We start from the raw sequence: 18,765 nt of genomic DNA, 5'->3' as shown, positions 1-18,765 counted from the left end.
AAGCCTCCCAGCAGTCCCAGTGCCGCACACTTCCTCATTCCACACATTCCAGTGACATGCTCAGGTCTCCTGGATGCTGCTGGCCAGCCCCTCCCTCTCCCTGCAGTGACACCCTGAACGTAAAGACATAGAAACATCATTATTGGTCCCGGTTACTTACAAACATTCATATTGTTATCATCCATGACACCTCAGTGCTGGTCTGCCTCTCACGGAAAGATAAACAGATGAACAGTGACCGCCGTCAGAAAGTAAATCAAACTATTTGGATAATATTCCAACCAAAGTGTGAGACCTTCAGGCTCCATCAAGTCACATTGAGAGGATTTACAGCTTTCTATCATTTGTTGAGCAGGACATTACATATCTCAGTCAGACAGAAGAAGTCGACCCACTGGTCAGCATTAGCTCTGCTGGTATTGAGTCAGTGTTCTGCCTCTGAGTGGTGAATGCATGCTTTATGTTTATCTTTTAACTGCAGAATGTTCCGCTTGCTCAGTATTGTCGTCTTATATCTAAAAAAAAAGCTCAACATCTATATCAGCCTCCAAATCATCCCCAGCCAGGCTATGACATCACCGTGAGCGCTGGAATAAGTGACGAACATTCACAACCTGCTGCTGCCACAACGCCGCGCTCATTCAGAGACAGTGAGACGCGCTGCAGCTGATGGAGAGGACGTGCATGAGATGCCAGAGGAGACGAGCACGAGGTCTGGTTTTGATCTCCATGTGGGCTCGGCCCCTTCTTTCTCAAACTGATGCTGGGCGAGATAACGGCTCAGCCCTGCAGCGAGGCTGAATTAAGCAACAGCGACATGCTTATCTGATGTGGGCGACTCATCACAGAAAGATTCTCCTCACTTTCACGTGAAACTGCAGATGGTGTCGGATGTTTGTGGCGCTGTGGGTTCAGGCCTCGGCTCTCACCGCTAACCCGCTTTCCTGTCGCTCTCTCCACGCTTCAGAGCAGCTGAGTGACATGGAGGAGGAGCTAGGGACAGGATAGAGATGTTGGAGTTACACCTCATACGAGCTGGGGACAGGATAGAGATGTTGGAGTTACACCTCATACGAGCTGGGGACAGGATAGAGATGTTGGAGTTACACCTCATACGAGCTGGGGACAGGATAGAGATGTTGGAGTTACACCTCATACGAGCTGGGGGCAGGATAGAGATGTTGGAGTTACACCTCATACGAGCTGGGGGCAGGATAGAGATGTTGGAGTTACACCTCATACGAGCTGGGGACAGGATAGAGATGTTGGAGTTACACCTCATACGAGCTGGGGACAGGATAGAGATGTTGGAGTTACACCTCATACGGGTACAGCTCAGCGTGCAGCCCAGTGTACCAACGCCAGCTGGTTCTGCTATTCCTGAAAGATTGATACAATAATTATGGATAGCTCTTTTACATAGTAAAGACAAACAATAGAAGGAGCAATACAACAAGAAAGATAACAATAGTGAGAAACAAATCAAACACTAGTGTCGCAGGTTAAAAGCAGCAAAGACGGGCAAAGTTTTTCAGATGAAAAAAGGCGTTTTTTGTGATGTGCTGTGGTGGGATTTGTTTAGTGATTGGGGGCCGATGATGAGGACTTCACATTTGTCGCTGTTGAGTTTGAGGAAGTTACTTCAGGTCTTTCTATCCGTGAGGCAGGAGAGACAGTGAGAGATTAGTAGTCAACGTTTATGATGCCAGATGTTCATGAGTTACACTCAACGAGTGGACTTGAGATTGCGCTGTGTTGCCCTGAGAGGCAGCAATCTGCAGCTCCCCGAGGAGTCCAGACTGCTGCTGGAGGCTCTGCTGGAGGTGCAGATGGGTGCTGGACCTGAGGAGGCGGAGGCTCGCATGAGACAGCAGCAGGACGCTAGAAGCGAGGAGACAGCATATTTAAAGGAGACGGCGGCAGGCTGAAAGGCCAACGAGGAGGGCGTGACTGTGAAACAGCTGATAGCTCCATGCCGCTTCTGGTGCTGATGTCCGGTAGAGAACGTGTGCTGCTGGTGACGGACAGTACGGGGAGAGGCCTCTGGGCCGGCGTGAGGGGTGGTCTTCCTGTCTGAACTCACACTCCAGCTTCATTTGGTGATGGTGGAGTACGGGGTGGGTGTGATGGGTTGGGTGGAGACGTTGAGCTGGGTGTCGTTGACGTGGCAGTGGAAATAGAGAATGGAGAGGAGGGCCGAGACTCATACTGAAACTTAGAGAGTAGTCAGCCAACGTTCAATCTCTCAACGTGATGAACATGTTCCACACGAGAACAATAGCTTCACCAATAAGGAATCAGTACACGTGACGGGTCGGTACACATAGAACGTAGAACAGCGACGGGTCGGCCATCAGTAAATATTGCAGCGGTTCTTCAGGAAGAGCTTCAGCTCTGCTTCCTGGCGGCTCCCTGGGTTCCCTGGGTTCTCCTGGAGAGAGCGTCTGGAGGTGGATGAGCGGAGGATGGCACAATAACATGACTGGTTGTGAAACCAACACTTCTCTATTTCCTCTTCTTGGTACTTTCCTGAAGTCTGAGGGCGCTGCCACGACATCCTCACCACAGCTTGACCTTCATAATCATAAAGCCTCATGAGTGAGGCTGGTGCATGAACCGGACAGCGACGTGTCCGCCTGGCACAGGGAACAATGCAGCTCTGATGTGGAGCTGTTGTCATCTCAGTGCCGAGGCTCTGTTCTACAAACACTGCCCTTCTTCTCAGCACAATGAATCATGCACAACCTGCCTGGTGCATCACACTGCACGTTGCGCAACACTTGGTTCCTCTTCAAAACCACAAAGGGAATTCATACTTACTCTGTATGACTGGTATTTTATGATGTCAGCAAACTTTATTGCAGATTAACTGTCATTTCTTAGTTAGTTCTCCAAATGTACAACTTTCTGTTCCAGTATGTTGAAGCATTTATCATCGTCCAGCGTTTGTCAGGGTCATAAAAGTTACACCTTCTCTTTGTAATCAACATTTCCACTTTAGTGGTATCATGAACATCTTTCCATGGCTCACCTTGGTTTATCTACAGGTTTACTCACCTGAGCTTTAACCCGTCAAACACCTGGCTGGTCAGCTTTATCAGATGAATGAAATACATAGAACACGACGGGATAATATAGTGATAATATATTGATATCGTGTTATGAGACGTCTTGTCTTTTCTTGGTTTTAAACTTCGTCACCACATCACTGATGATATATTCAAAATCCCCTTGTGTAAATATTTTGTAAAAACATCTATAGGCAACCAAACATTATTGATATTAAAGTATTTGGTAAAACATATTTTGATATTACATTTTCTCCATATCACCCAGCACTACATCGCAGCCCTTTGGTTCATTTCCATCCATTCATCCATTTTCAGCCGCTTATCCGGGTCTGGTCCCGACCCGGCTTCCCTCTGACCCGCAACCCTTCCAGCGTTGCCAGGCCGAGTCCAGCTGACTCACCTTCACCTTCGCTGTGCACCAAAGCGCCTGAAGGAGTGTTGGTTCATCATGAAACTGTGGTGGTCCAGATAGACTTTGGCGAGCCGCCACAGTGTCAGTAACTAATGAGAAACAGCTTTGGGCAACAATAAAAGCACACGATGGTCACATGACCGCACGTCGCCACCGATCTGAAGGCAACGAGGGTTCGAGTGATGGAACCTGCTCACTCATTATAGACCTCATTCCTGCTGCGGTGCATAAACAACCATCACGTTTTGATATGAATATAAATATAATATTTTCCAATCACACTTGAGACAGGCAGAATATGATCTTAGTGTACTTACATAGTATACTTACTATGATATAGTAATCTTTTCAGAAAGTACTTCTGTACTCTTTCTAAAGTAGTTATTTCATGACTTGTACTTTTTCAAATTAACAGTACTTTTACTTGAATGCAGCTTTTGGCTACTCTACCCAGGTGGTCTGAGAGTACATATAGTATGTATGAGGTCATCGCTCTCCTGGTCTCCTTGCAGGTGATGTTTGTCAGTGGAACAGACATTATCAGATGGTCAGATATGAGATATGACATGGGTGAGTGAGAACTGGACTGTGTGAAAGCTTCTGGCCGCCGTGACTCTGAGTCATGGCGGCGCTCACTGTCCACCTGACGAGGACCAAGAACCAAAGGAGTCAGCAGCTGAAAGCCATCGTGGACCTTCTGCCTGGTTTCTCCCTCTGAAGAACACAATGTCCAAAGCAGACACACATCTTTAATGTCTGCCAGCTTTTCATCAGCAAATGAATGGACTCATTCAATCGATCAACCTTTTGGCCTGAACAGAAAGCCGGCCACCCAGCAGGCTGAGCGCTTTCAGGCCGATGCTTCAACGCTGTGAACTTCTGCAAGCTCCTCGGCTTCAGGCTCACGGTTTGATACGTCTGGGACACTATACCTCTTTTCATTTAATATGTTTTTTAAACATTCAACAGTTGCTCGTTGGCCATGAATGTAAGTGCAATACGGGCGCGTTGTCAAGAAGACGCACACCGGGTCAGAGGACACCCCCTGCAGTTAGCAGGCAGGAGAGGCCCTGCAGCTGGGTCTGCCAGGGCCCCCTGCAGGGAGACCGCTGCTTTATGACATGTGGGGGGCAGGTTGCCAGGTCCTGTGCAGTAAAGTGGCTTTCCTTCATCCACTTGAACAGGCTGAAGTCAAATTCCCTGGTTTTAATGTGGGGCTCCCAATATAAGGATCACTCCAGCATCATGTGATGTTTCTCTTGGGCCGTTCTGTCTGTAGCCAGGGAACTCCTGCAAGCATTACCGCACCGTGAGCTGTAATGTAGAGCTCTGCTTCTCCTGGTAGAGCGTCAGCTGTGTTTATTATGACACTGGAGCTGAGAGCTGTGTGGGGGCTCCAGGCAGAGGGTGGGATGTGATCTAACCTGGCATAATCCCTGTAGTGGAATGCGGGGGTCAGACCTCCGCAGCGCTCAGCCAGGTGCTTCCCCTGACGCCGCAGTGCCACGCCTCCTCCTGCGCCGACGTCATCCAGAGTACACTCAACCCTCCTCATGGAGCGTCAGCGTGCGGCCTTGTGAAATATCATCTGTTAACCGCAACCTGCTGCCTGATGCCACACCGGAGGAGGTCTGAGGTTTTCACACGGCTACTGCAGAGCTGGCATCCAGCGGCTTCATGTGTAGAACGAATGCCTCATGGCGACAAGGGAAGGAAAGGAGAAGTGCTCTAAAGAGAACATTGAAAGTCTGCATGATAAACATAATGAGGTCAATTTCTTAACAAATGTAGGTTATGGTGGCAGAGAGAACTATTTCAGACCTAATCTCTTTTGGCTCTGGTCTGCACCAGTGTAGCTATTTTGAGTTATAGCTTGAAAAACATTAGCTCAGTTTAAGAGTAATTACAGTTATTTTCAACTTGGGCCTCGTTTTCCCTTTTTCTCCTTCACACCAGTAGAGTACTGGGCCAAAGTCTATTAAAGTACTGCTCTGTAGAGCTCTGGAAGGGATCCCTGGACTTGAATACGGTTGAAACGGGCAACATGGATCCATCAGTTCTGCTCTCAGTGTGAATCACGCTGTGAGTTTAGATCAACGTGGTGCTGGTGAGCGTGAGTGTGTTAAGTGTGTGTCCCATGTTGGTCATTACATGTTCCTGTGATGACTTCACTGGAGGGAACCAGCAGGGTTCATAGTCCGGGCAGCAGCTGCAGGTGCAGCTCCTTCAAACGAGCCTGGCATGCGACCTGCACCGACTTCATGATCCACTGGTCCATCCACGTATTGGCCACATCGGACTCAAAGTGACTTAAAAAATAGTTTTGTGACGGTGGCAAAAATCAATCTGGACCAGCTGCTGTAACAAAAGAACAGAAAGCGATCTGTGTCTGCCATTATGGATCATACATGATCAGCAATCTGTACTGGCAGCACATAAACATGACATGGATCTCATGAAGCGATATTAGCTCTCTTCTTTATTTTGGGCTGATCCTATCAGTGATCCTTGATCTGAACCTTGAGTTTTATCATCTATTGCAGCACTACTGGACATGAGCATGCACTGGTTTTACTGGTGTTTGTGTCAAGAGCACTGGACACCAGTTCTGGAGGGGTGTGGCCTGGCTGGAGGACAGACCTTCCCCTGCAGAGCTCTACAGGCCGGAGCTGAACAGAGCCGTGTCATCAGCGTATCTAAATCTGAATCCTGGATTCTGAATGGATTGGTTTCCTGTTCAAATCCAGCTGCTCCAGCGCTTGACTTCTGGTGTTCAGGAGGCAGACGGACAGGATGTTTTGTTTAGGATCTTCCCAAAAGTTTAGATTTTCCACCAGATGTTGAACCAAGCCCTTGGATTTAGAAAGTGTCTCTTTTGTCATCTGTGATTCAAAGTGATAAGACACAGAGAACTCTGGCTGCTGTGTGTGTGTGTGTGTGTGTGTGTGTGTGTGTGTGTGTGTGTGTGTGTGTGTGTGTGTGTGTGTGTGACTATGAAGGATGTGGAGACGTGAGGCCCAGTAGAGCCAGAGGGGTCCGCTGGCTAATGTAGAAACATGATGAGGCCGCTCTGTGGAGACGTGGATGGTGGTCACACACTAAAGGAAACACACTCGTTCATTTCATTTGTGCCGATAGATCCCACGAGCTGCTCCACTCTTCAGTCTCCACGGCTTGATTCTTTCAGTCTGGTGACCTCGTTGAGGGAGTGTATAACTCCTACATTACTACTGACCTTTGACCTGACGCTGCATCTGACCCGAACTGAGTTAACCAGACTGATTCATCGTTCTTCACTTTTGGTGACAACTCCATCCAGCGTTCCCTGCAGAGCACCTGGTGTCAGGCGGGTGCTTCCTCTCCCTGCAGCTGCTTCACAGTCAGCTGTGAACGGCTCCAGTTGGAGGTCACACGTTGATGGAAACCAGCAGAGCTCCATCATCTGGAAACCCTTGTGAGATCTTAATGTCCAATAAACATCAGAAGAATCCAAACGTTAAAGAATATGATTCATAACTTCTAACGAGCTTCATGCTTACAAGAGAAAAGGGTCCATGAGGGACGTCTGGAGGGGACACCCAGCTCATCGTACCCACAGCAGGCTACCAGCCTCCCCAACAGTGTCCATACAGTCTGGCCACCGGATGCACAGCTAACAGGCTGCGTCTGTTTGCTCAGTGGTGAGCAGGCCCGACCTTCAATTAAAGGGTCGGTGGTTCAAACCCCGCCAGTCCACATTGCTGTGTCCTTGAGCAAGAATTGCTCCCCGTTGCTGTGTCTACGGCGTATAGAGCAACAATGTGAGTCGTTTTGGATAAAAGCGTCACGTAAAAGAGGGGGACATGTTTGGGCGGAGGACCAACACTGAACTGACTCGAGGATCCAACAGGGGGACCAGGAGCAGTCTGGCTTTGAAGACTCTGTTGTCCTGCAGCCTTCCTGACTCTGAGGGACGCACCGAGCTCAAGAGCAGCAGGCCCACACTGACCGGATCGCTGGTAGAGGCGACTAAACAACCTGTGTTGACCAATTTGTTGCTTCATACTCTTACATTTTATTTAAGTCCCGCCTGGTCATGCCCTCCACGTGAAGGACTGATCACGGTCTCCTGCACACAGCTCATGAAACACTGGTCCCACAGTCTGGTGACCTGGGCTGGTACTTGAACCCCCGGCATCAGTACAGCTCACAGTGGAGTTAGAGCTGGAGTTGAAAGCAGAGGAGAGGACCGACATGCTGCATGTACAGATAGGACGTGCACACCGGAGAGCACGCACACAGTCACACAGTGTGTCACAGCGGTCTGAGTCATGTCATGAAGCCGAGAGGCCAACCAGGATGGAGACATTCACATGGAGGAGGGCGGCGCAACAGAGCAGGCTTTGTTCACTGAGCTGGCCACACACTCACACACATGAGCAGACAGTAACTACGTGTGTGAGCATATGTACAGTGTGTGTGTGTGACTGAGTGCATGCTTTAACACGCATGTGCATCCCTCCTCCTCTCTGAGTGTCTGCAGTGTCTCTACATCTGAGAATGTGGCTTTGCTTCAGGCTCCCACATCTGCCCAAACCAAAACAATGTCTCCCAAATAAAGATACGGTCCACAGCCCCCATCGCTCTCTCCCCTCTCCGTCTCCCTCCGGGGACTGCTTCATTCTTCCTCTCCTCCTCGATTCACTCAGTCTTGCCATATCTTGACACATTCTTCTCTCTGGGTCTGGTAGTGAGTGAAACTTCTCCCCTCCTGTGTTTCTCACATGAGCCTAAACGCCCACAGAGTCAGGAACTCGTGGCTCAGCCTCAGGCCTCCGGGTGAAGAGGTCAGCGGTCTCCGGCGAGGCCTATTGATAACTGTGGGGATGTCGTTCTGCTGCTCTCCAGAGTTCATACTTTAGTTAGTGTCCTGGTTTGAGGGCTTCAGTGGAGTCCATACAGACTGCTGTGTCCATCACAAAGCCCGAGGCCGCGCTGTGGAACGCTCACTAACACAAACGCCGTCCGTTCACTCCGACAGGACCAACTACTCAGGAGCTCGGATTTGAAACTGTTGCTTAAAATAACTTGAATTTATATCTAGAATTGTGAGTTTCTGCTCAACTGATAAATCAACGTATGTTTCAGCTCTTATGTTCATAGAGAGCTCCAGTAACACATTGGTCAAAGTAACTTCAGCTGAATATAACGTGTCAGTAACACCGGATGGACTCAGCTCTCAGTGCTCTGACCTGAAGAACCGGCCATTGTCTGTGTCTGTCTTTGAAGATATTCATAGTGTCACGTTAAGTTAGTTTTCTGTAACTGGACAGATGTAGTGTGTGAAACCCGGGCGGGGCCTCCATTGAGGTTGCGTCACAGCTGAGGACTCATCAGGCCTGTGATGTGTCAGTGTGAGAGAGGATGGAGGCTCCTGAGTGGAAGTGCTGAGCAGCACAAACAGCAGCGTGTGACCAGCTGAGAGCTGCCCACACAGGGAGGTGGAGGTGCTGAGCAGGGAACATAGGAAACACTAAGAGAAGGTGGAGGTGCTGAGCAGGGAACATAGGAAACACTAAGAGAAGGTGGAGGTGCTGAGGAGGGAACATAGGAAACACTAAGAGAAGGTGGAGGTGCTGAGCAGGGAACATAGGAAACACTAAGGGGAGGTGGAGGTGCTGAGGAGGGAACATAGGAAACACTAAGGGGAGGTGGAGGTGCTGAGGAGGGAACATAGGAAACACTAAGGGGAGGTGGAGGTGCTGAGCAGGGAACATAGGAAACACTAAGGGGAGGTGGAGGTGTTGAGCAGGGAACATAGGAAACACTAAGAGAAGGTGGAGGTGCTGAGGAGGGAACATAGGAAACACTAAGAGAAGGTGGAGGTGCTGAGCAGGGAACATAGGAAACACTAAGGGGAGGTGGAGGTGTTGAGCAGGGAACATAGGAAACACTAAGGGGAGGTGGAGGTGCTGAGCAGGGAACATAGGAAACACTAAGGGGAGGTGGAGGTGCTGAGGAGGGAACATAGGAAACACTAAGGGGAGGTGGAGGTGCTGAGCAGGGAACATAGGAAACAGACACTTTTTCCTAGGGTGGGGTCAGAGACACCTCTGACCCCACCCTCCACTGACAGGGCGAGCATTACTGCTCTACTGGGAGACACTCTACTGGGAGAAACTCCACTGGGAGAAACTCTACTGGGAGAAGCTCTACTGGGAGAAGCTCTACTGGGTAAAGCTCTACTGGGAGAAGCTCCACTGGGAGAAGCTCTACTGGGTGAAGCTCTACTGGGTAAAGCTCTACTGGGAGAAGCTCTACTGGGAGAAGCTCTACTGGGAGAAGCTCTGCTGGGTGAAGCTCTACTGGGAGAAGCTCTACTGGGTGAAGCTCTACTGGGAGAAGCTCTACTGGGTGAAGCTCTACTGGGAGAAGCTCTACTGGGTGAAGCTCTACTGGGAGAAGCTCTACTGGGAGAAGCTCTACTAGGTGAAGCTCTACTGGGTGAAGCTCTACTGGGAGAAGCTCTACTGGGAGAAGCTCTACTGGGTGAAGCTCTACTGGCTCGCTCTGCGTCTGCGTCTCCTCTTGAAAAAGAGCGTGTGCTTGTTTGTGGCTGCCGCCGCTCTGCTGTGTATGTATACAGCTGGAGTTTGTTTACGAGACGTGCTGGTCTGCAGCGTGGAATGTCTCCACCGTGGAGGAGAGCAGCGCGCTGTATTTGTTCAGGGAGCACGCAGTGAAGTGAAGGCAGAATTAGGTTTGCACTTAGAACATCTTGCAGTTCTCTCTGAGGCCGCCTTTGAAAAGCTGGTTTTAATTAAGGGACCCTGCATTATCACGTAGAGCTGATGAGGATTCAGATGCAGCATCTCACCCGACAGGAAGACCTCTTCAACCGTCTCACGTCACCCTCACACCGCCTCCTGCTTTGGTCTGTTGGAGGTTCTTTATGTATTGAAACAGGACTTCATTAGAAACCTTCCTTACTTCATGAGCAGCAGAGAAGTACCGCGTGGACTCCTTGTGGGCTGAACGTGTCCGCTGAAGGTGAGGCGCGTCACGGCTTGGTGGCTCCTGTATTAATTCAAAAATGGATTTAAACAAATGGCATTTCATTTGTTCATATTTCACGGCCCTACGGGTGAAAACAAGCAGTCATCACACCCAGCAGTCCAGAGCAGCCCTCCTGAGGGCGTGCAGTGCATTATGGGTCGTACGGGGTCACATGAAGCTCAGAGACGATGAAACGCCACAGCTGCAACGGACACGAGCTCGTCTCTCGAACAGGAACGATTGCTCGCAAAAATATGTCTTTTGAGTCTGAAATACTCAGTGTCTTCATGGCTGAAACATATCTGTCCTTGTGAAGAGCAGGCGCTGCGTCTGCTTGTCCTCATCCCATCACACGGACACGGAGGGCAGAAGCTGTGTCACAATACCAACAAACCACCTCAGCCACTGTTCTGCCAAAGATTTGCCAAGAATTGCTAGATATGTACTTCTGACTCTGAGCAGAGCTTCAGAGCCGTGAGGAGGTGACGCAGAAGAAGAGTATTAAAAGGTCCTTCACGTTTGGACATATTCTTGTCTGTGACGGGAGGCCAGTGGTTGATAGACCTGGAGCCTCCAGCGAGAAGACGTCTCCGCTCCATGAAGAGCCTGTTGATGCCTGGACCCTGGTGCTGTGGAGGGGACACGTCCTCATGCCACGTTCAGCTCTCTGACAGACCAAAGACCCACAAGGACCCACTAGGATCCACAAAGACCCACAAGGACCCACAAGGACCAAAAACCCACAAAGCCAGAGGATTCCCTCACGGCTCACCAGAGGTTACGTTCAGAGGTCACAGAGAGCAAGATACAGAACTACAGTACCAACACCACACACACACACACACACACACACACACACACACACACACACACACACACACACACACACACACACACACACAGACTGTCACAGCCCAGCAGGTCCCTCGTGTGTGGGGCAGAGCGTCAGCGGCTTGAAGCTCTGGACCTCTGAGGCTCCTCCCCCTCACAGCCGGTGAGGTAACCAGAGTTTCACAAAGCATGTGACCTCAGACGGCGGCGCTTCATCCCATGACTCACCTGTTGGATAACACAATAGACGTCTGTAACCTGCTGAAACTCTGACTCAGTGTTGGGCTCTGGACCCGGCTGAAGGGTTGTATTTGACGTCGGGGGAAGAGGACTTGAGGAGGTTATTCTGTGTTGCAGTGAGCCAAAGTTGGGATTGATTCTATTACTCCACAGCTACTCACAGGTTCTGTTTATGTTTGGACTCATTTGACTGGTTTCAGGATCCAGTAATTGGCTTTTTCTTCTGTTCTCGCGCTGCTGACCTTTCAGCCACTCCAGCTTCTCTCCTCGCTCCCCGATTGTAAAGTAAATTACTGAAATTATGCCACAATTTCCACCAGAAGTTAGATGATGCCCTGGGTTTGAACTTCCTTTAATGCCTGTGAAGGGAAAAGAGCAGAGCCCTTCCTGCAGGTCTCGGCTGTTAAAACCACTGTTATTCTCCTTTCTGGAGGGAATTGAACTCGTGTTTCTGGGTTTCCAGGCAGCGAGCCAGTGTCACTGAAATAGAGAGACCATGAGGTATTTTGTTTTCCATGATAAGAGATGCTGCCCGTGTTTGGGGTCTGTAATCTGAGAGCGATATAATAACATCATAAACATTTGACGTATCGCTCAGTTCCTCTTCAGCTGCCGCTCGTCACGGCCGGGCAGAGAGCGAGCGGCGGGACGAACCCACGGCCTGAGAGTTGGATCAACAGGAGTTCATCAGTCACTGAGCATCTGACTCCCTCCTCCCCTCTGGGGGCGAGGAGCTCAATGCTAACACAATGCTAACATAGCATCACATGCTAATGTACAGCGAGTTCATTGGAGTTCCTCTGTTTCCATGAACTCTTGAACTGGATTTGATTTGAGCTTTGAGTTGGTTCATATCTTTTGTGTTGGAGTTATGCTCTCAACCACAAATACACTGCTGCTCAGAGATGCAGTGGCTCTAGAGTGACCTGTGTTATGAAGTTAAAGGTCCTTTATTTGCTTCCATAGATCACAACTTTAGCTTGGGAAGTGGCGTGCGTGTTCATACGTGTTGCATAGTTCTAAATGAAACACCTGGAGCTCTAACAGCTAAACAAACGACAGAGTTCAGGGACAGTTTCACCAGGATTACAACTTTCACTGTTACAAGTGATGTGATGGACCAGTGAAGTCACACTCTGGACCGGCTGGGTGGGTTCTTCCTGTTTCCTCTGTTTCATCTGAGGGATAACTATCACATATCAATATATCAGCAGTACACACCACATTGTCTTTGTCTTTACTACCATCTGATTATGGTGAAAATGCAAACACACGTTGACTTAATAAAAGGTTCAGGCAAAGTGCCCATAATGAAAGAAACAACACATTCATGATCTTTGGTCTGTGAAGGTGTCACAACAGACTCATCTTCATGCGTCTCAGTGGACGGCTGTAATGAAGGAGCAGCTCATTCACAGCACACATTGTGGTGGCGTCTCCTCGGTCATCCACGAGCCCCTCGCTTCCCCGCCAGGAGCTTTTCTGGCGTGCTGTGAATGTGCAGCCAGAGGCAGTCTGGGCTGTAGAAGCTGGTGCATTATTTAACGTTGCATATGGCGAGACGAGCTGGCTCTGAGCGCCGTCGTTCTTTTACATAGTAGCACCGACTCGAATGAGCCCCGCCGACAACCCGACATGTCTCCCTGTCCCAGAGTGTGTCGCATCACCCGAGTGCTCCTTCTGCAGGCGGCCCACTCCCACTTGTTTGGCCTGCTGCTGATGAGATGGAGCGTCCTAGTTCAGAGCTCAGGGCCACGGACCAGCCGTCGGTATTCAAGGAGTCACAAATGAATCAATTTCCTTGTTTTGTAAATGATGAGGATGTTTTGCTAGATCTTCCATCACATTTCAGTTTATCCTGTCAATAATTCAGTATCACAATAAAATAACATAATAGAGTGTTTCATCCCTGAACTCACTGAATATGAGGAATGCTCTTAGAGACCTCTAAACAAAACAACACGAGGTATCCAGATGTCTTAGAAGCAGTGCATGTAAAGTAGCATGTAAAGTAGCATGTAGGTGGCAGTAAGATCTGGAACAGACTGATTCTGAGAGTGTAAAGTTTAGGAAATATACACATAGTTCACAATATTCAGAAGGATGTGATATATTTGAGATTAGGAGCATTTTGATTATCTCTATATTGTTCAGTTTGAAGAAAAAAAGCCTTTTTGTGAAAAAAGTATTGTTGTAGAGCCGGTATCGGAAAACGCCAAATGATACGCTCCCTAACCCTCACACAAGGCCTAGTATGATCCAGGTCGTGCTCATACTTCTTGCTTAAGGAAGCTATTTCTGCTCGTTGCATTTGGTTATTCTAACGCTTCAAATGGACATGAAATAAAGCTCATGGAAACATGGCTGCTGCTAACTGTTTTAACCCAGCTATACCTTAAAACAGTGAGGCATCAGTGTGTTAAATATTGAATTAACAACATGTGTGCAACAGCTGAGGGCGCCTAGCCTCTGCACACATACATGTAGTGCAGCACTTAGTGCATCCGTGGTCTGGCATTCATATTGACGTTTTCTCTCTGCGTTTCCTTCCCCACAGTAACAGGAGATCCTGTGTCACATGATGACAGGATTGGAAAAAGCTCATATTTCTTTAACGGCCTGTTGGAGTTTAGCAATTGTTAGAGCCATGACTACTTTTCACATGCCTGACTATTCAAGCAAATCAGTTCCTCAAAGTATGCGGAGGACAAATATAACGACTACCACGAGACCGTCTGAGGGAAACACGGCTGCAGTGCAGTCAGAGGCCGTGTGATACATTACAGACATGCAGCAGAAGTGGACGCATGCTCTCCAGTCCTGCAGCACCTGGGAGCGCCGGCCTCGTCCAGCGAGGGGAAGACAGTAACTTTCTTCTGAGGTGACGCAGCTGATCAGTTTGTGTCTAAATGAGTCCTCAGTTCTGCTTGATCACCTGTACAACGATGAAGCCAGAGATAATATCCATGAAGAACGGTTTGCTTCCAGCTCCTCTCCCTAAGTATCATACCTGCTTCCCATGACCCCCGATCCAAACACATCTCTTAAAGTATGGCCTCCCAAGACCTCTGCGAGTCTCTGTGAGACTTTGGATCATCAGATGGCTCTGGTTTGTACCTCATCTCCCGTCCAGACGCGTCACCGAGCTGAGCTTTAGCTACGGTGGCTGCGTCTGTCACACTTTCTGTTCTCCAGTTCACTGAGAGGATTCTCCACTCGTCATTGTTGAAACAATGAGACCTTACTGTCAGTCGGAGGAAGACGAAAGCTGGCTCTTCATCTCAAGTGTCACAGCTGGGATGAAAACTGTTACAGGCTAATTGTATCAGACATAGCTAGCAAGCTAATTAAGCTACATTTCATGAATTCATGAGTCGGCTAAAACGCTGTCCCTGACTTTTTAGCGCTTCCAGTTGATTTGTAAAAAAAACTAAATATTTTTGTAGTGAGGATGCATCGATATTGATGGTGATATCAGACATGGATTTGTCCCCATAGAAGCATGTTCCCATGGACTTACGTTGAGAAAGACGTCTGTAAATCAGCTGATTGTTGTTTTTTATTAGGTGAGTCAACGTCCCAGCATGAATACTTGGATATCTCTTTATTAAGTCACTCGGTCCTAAAAGATCCACCGTTCATGTGTGGTCTCAGTCGGCCTGACAGGATGTCACGCCAGCAGCACTGGTACCAAACTTATCTAAAGACACTCTGCAGTTGACTGTACAGAAGCTCAATATGTGCTCTGCAAATAGAAACCGATGAACCGCCAAAACATATGAATCAAGGGAGGATGACGCATGTTTCTTAATTTATTAATTTCATGTGCTGATGTATGTGCAATGTGCATGAGGTAAAAAAAAAAAAGTCGACAAAGTCAATGAGAAGACAATTAACTTCTACATAATCTGTAGAAAACAGGCGTGAGCTTTTCAATGAGCTGTGTGGCAGCAGCAGTGCAGCGAACAGGGATCTCTGGGAAAATGCTTTTTAGGGCACAGGAGCTGCTTCTAGGACTGGAAAGGGAACAACGTGCTGGGCTGCTGAGCACTAACCTGCACTCTGATGTCATCCAAGACCAGCTTGCACACGGTGAATGTGCTAGTTAGGAACTGGGCTAGTTTAGAGTAACCTGTAACCCAGAAAAAGAATATGTAGTATTAAATGCTTCCTGGAAGTAACGTTACTTCTGCAAAACACGCTAACGTGAGAACAGACAAACACGTCAAATCCATTCCTTACACTTGAACTACTTGTGTTGTCGGCTTGGGAAAGGCTTTTGGCAGACCCTCCAAGAAGAGTTCTGGTTGTAAAGCTAGGATCTGACAATGGATGCTCAGAGATGGGGGTTAGCAAACAATCATTAATGTCCAGGACGGCTGCATAGCCTCCTCCAGCTCCCCCTCCAACAGGTTCAGTTCATATCCAGCCTGCAGTGACTGGGCTGGTTTGCAGTTACGCTAACCTCTTCTAGATGCTTTACTGACTTGGCATGGACCCCAACAGCCAAACTGGAGCTGGTATGGAATTTCATTTGGCTCTCTGCAGTCTCCAAACAGCATCCCCACACTGAGTTACAGGGGCCTCGGCCTGTTGTTTTCCTGCTAATCAGGAGCAGATGTGTGGCGTTTGCCTCCACGCTCCGCTGTGTTCTCCAGCTGGATGTTGTGAGCACACAGCGCTGACGCTGGAGCTCCGGTCCCAGAGGCTCTCTGTTGTTCTTCGTGTGGCAGCAGTGGTAGCGCAGCCGGCTCCGCTATGATGTCATTGGTGGCCGGTTGTGAAATAGTTGAGGAAATGAGAACCTCATTGAACCCGAGCTGCGCGCTGCACATTTCTTCTACAACTCTTGTGCGGCCCGGCCTTCCGTGCTTCTCTCTGATCTTCTTGTATCTGTTCATCTGCAGCAACTATTTCAATGCCGCAGCTTTGAGAAGTGAATCTTTGTGATGAACACGTTGTTTCGATCCACCTGCACCGTGCTGATGTCTGTGGTTTCTTTGTTTTCACAGAGGACAGCCTCTTTGAGTCAGCTGCCTGTTGAGGACCTCAAAGACCCCCTGCCTGCTCAGTGGAGATGCTACATGTCTCCACAAGGGCGGCGATACTACGTCAACACCACGAGCAACGGTAAGAGCCAATGCCAAGACACTCGTCTCCCTCTTAACCATCTTAAGTTTTTACATTCTGCTCATGTAAGGAAACAAGATGCATGTTGTATTAAACACGTTTTCACTTCATATGAACATCCACGTCTTACACTGAAGAAATGGACTTCAGCTTTGCACAAATCAGGCCAACTAATCTGTAACTTAACTCCTTGTACCATTGACTTGTATTCATACTCAATTAATGATGTTATAATTGTGTTGTAATTTAACTTCAATATGTACAACCATTCAGTTCTCACATCGTATGGCAACATTCGTCAACATTTAGTTCACAATGTCATTTTGACTCATCTTCACTGCTGAGGTCTGGTAACACGCTTCATTCTCATCTCAGTGACTGACGGACACAAACAGGTGAGAAGAGGTTTGTGTGAGTTGACTTGTGACATCGTTTTAGTCTGTCACTGTACGTCAAACCATCTCCTCTCCTCCTCTGCTCCACTGTGGATTAAGAATGAGGCAACATCTTTCATGGAGGAGCTTGTACTCATCATGAGAATGATATGTGAGCCGTTGCATCAGTCAGGAAACGTCCTGTGTGTCTGTAGTGATGGTACCAGTGAGAGACAGAGGGCGCAGAAGAACTGATACTGCCGATAGGGCCGTGTTTCTGTGCACACAATCCCTGCTCAGTGTGTGCCTGAACACACACACACACACACAGTGGCATAGAGACGTCTTAATGCCCTCCTCTGTCCTGCAGACTGCTTCACTGTCCTGATTGAACTCCCTGCAGAACCTGGTGACTCTGACATGTCGCCGTGCCTCCGGCTCCAGAGCGTAGGAACGGTTGCAGGTGCAGGTTTCAGGTCCTTAATTAACCAGCTGATTGTATGCGACTGTGGTTCAGTGGTGAGCAGGGTCGTCCTTCAATCAGAAGATCGGCGGTTCGATCCCGGCGGTGGCACTGGCCCCTCAGTGTGTGAATAGGTGTGATGCCACGTAGCGTAAAAGTGTTTTAAATGATCGGAAGAGTAGAAAAGAGATGTACAGTCCATTTACCTTGATCGGCGGTTGATGCTGGGCGTGTGAATGGGAGGAGGTTGACAGTGTGGAGTGGCTGGAAGACGACAGACGCTGCTGTTTAACTGCAGGTTTCCCATCTGACGTTTTGAGACACAGTGCTTACAGTCACGCAGTGACACGAGGCGTCGTGTGAGAACAGTTTGCTTTTCTGAAGACGCCGTGGAGCATGTGGGGGAGAAGCTTGCAGACGATGGGCCTCTGGCCGGGTGGCCGGCTCACTGCCAACAGGCCAGCCAGAAGGACACCATGCTGCTTCCTGTTGTCCCTGGATTGTGCCGTTTATTCCCATCTGGCATTGAAAATTAAAATTTCAGAAGTGTTTATAATTTAATATTCAGAATATTGCTCACGGTGTAGGAACTATATGTGAAACATATTGAAAGCTGATTGATGACTGAGCCAGGTGATTTGATGACGTCGTGACGGCAGCAGGTGTGAGGAAAGAGCCGCGTGAGGCATGAGAGGAGATGGTTGTTCACTTCACTCAAAAGATGTATCGCACGATCGACTGCAGTCTCCAAAGTTTCTGGGAGCTATCCTTCAGTAACGGAGCAGTTCATAATTAGTCATCAGGGTTTAAAAACACAGCTAATGAGTGAGGAGCGCTTCCTCCATATTGGACTCTTCATCTCTCTGTTCCCTCACAGGGCGGTTCGGTCCAGCTGGGTTGTTGTTGCTCAACAGAGCAACTCCTCGTGTCAAAGTTAACCAAAGTGGAACTCAGTGCAAATCTCTTTTGAAGATTTATTTTGTCCCTGCAAGATAATCTGTTACTTCATGGATATGAGCGATCGTGCTGTTTGAAATGCACGTCATCTCATACTTGTTGGAGTGATATCAGTGAACTTATCAGACACTATTGGACATGGACTTTGACATCAGTGGTGTTCACCTCATGCACACCTCGACATCATCTGTTTGTCTTCAGCAGACAGTACAGGCTTTTCTAGAGCAGCCACACTGATCATAATCCAGAGGG

The 18,765-nt window shown here is 48.6% G+C and overlaps 1 protein-coding gene across 1 annotated transcript in view; it reads left to right on the top strand.

The window, feature by feature from the left end:
- The window catches only part of gas7b (growth arrest-specific 7b), a 50,676-nt gene that overhangs the window by 728 nt on the left and 31,183 nt on the right, over nt 1-18,765 (top strand). Inside the window, exon 2 of the mRNA XM_068583716.1 lies at nt 16,602-16,719. Coding sequence (XP_068439817.1) covers nt 16,602-16,719 — 118 coding nt within the window. The remainder of the gene's footprint in view (nt 1-16,601; nt 16,720-18,765) is intronic.

The sequence above is a fragment of the Clinocottus analis genome, unplaced genomic scaffold (genome assembly GCF_023055335.1).
Source record: "Clinocottus analis isolate CAN_PGR_092001 unplaced genomic scaffold, fCliAna1.0.p SCAF_19, whole genome shotgun sequence".
NCBI lineage: Eukaryota > Metazoa > Chordata > Actinopteri > Perciformes > Cottidae > Clinocottus > Clinocottus analis.
Note: the sequence above shows the minus strand (reverse complement) of the source record. Positions and strands in the feature narration are given on the sequence as shown.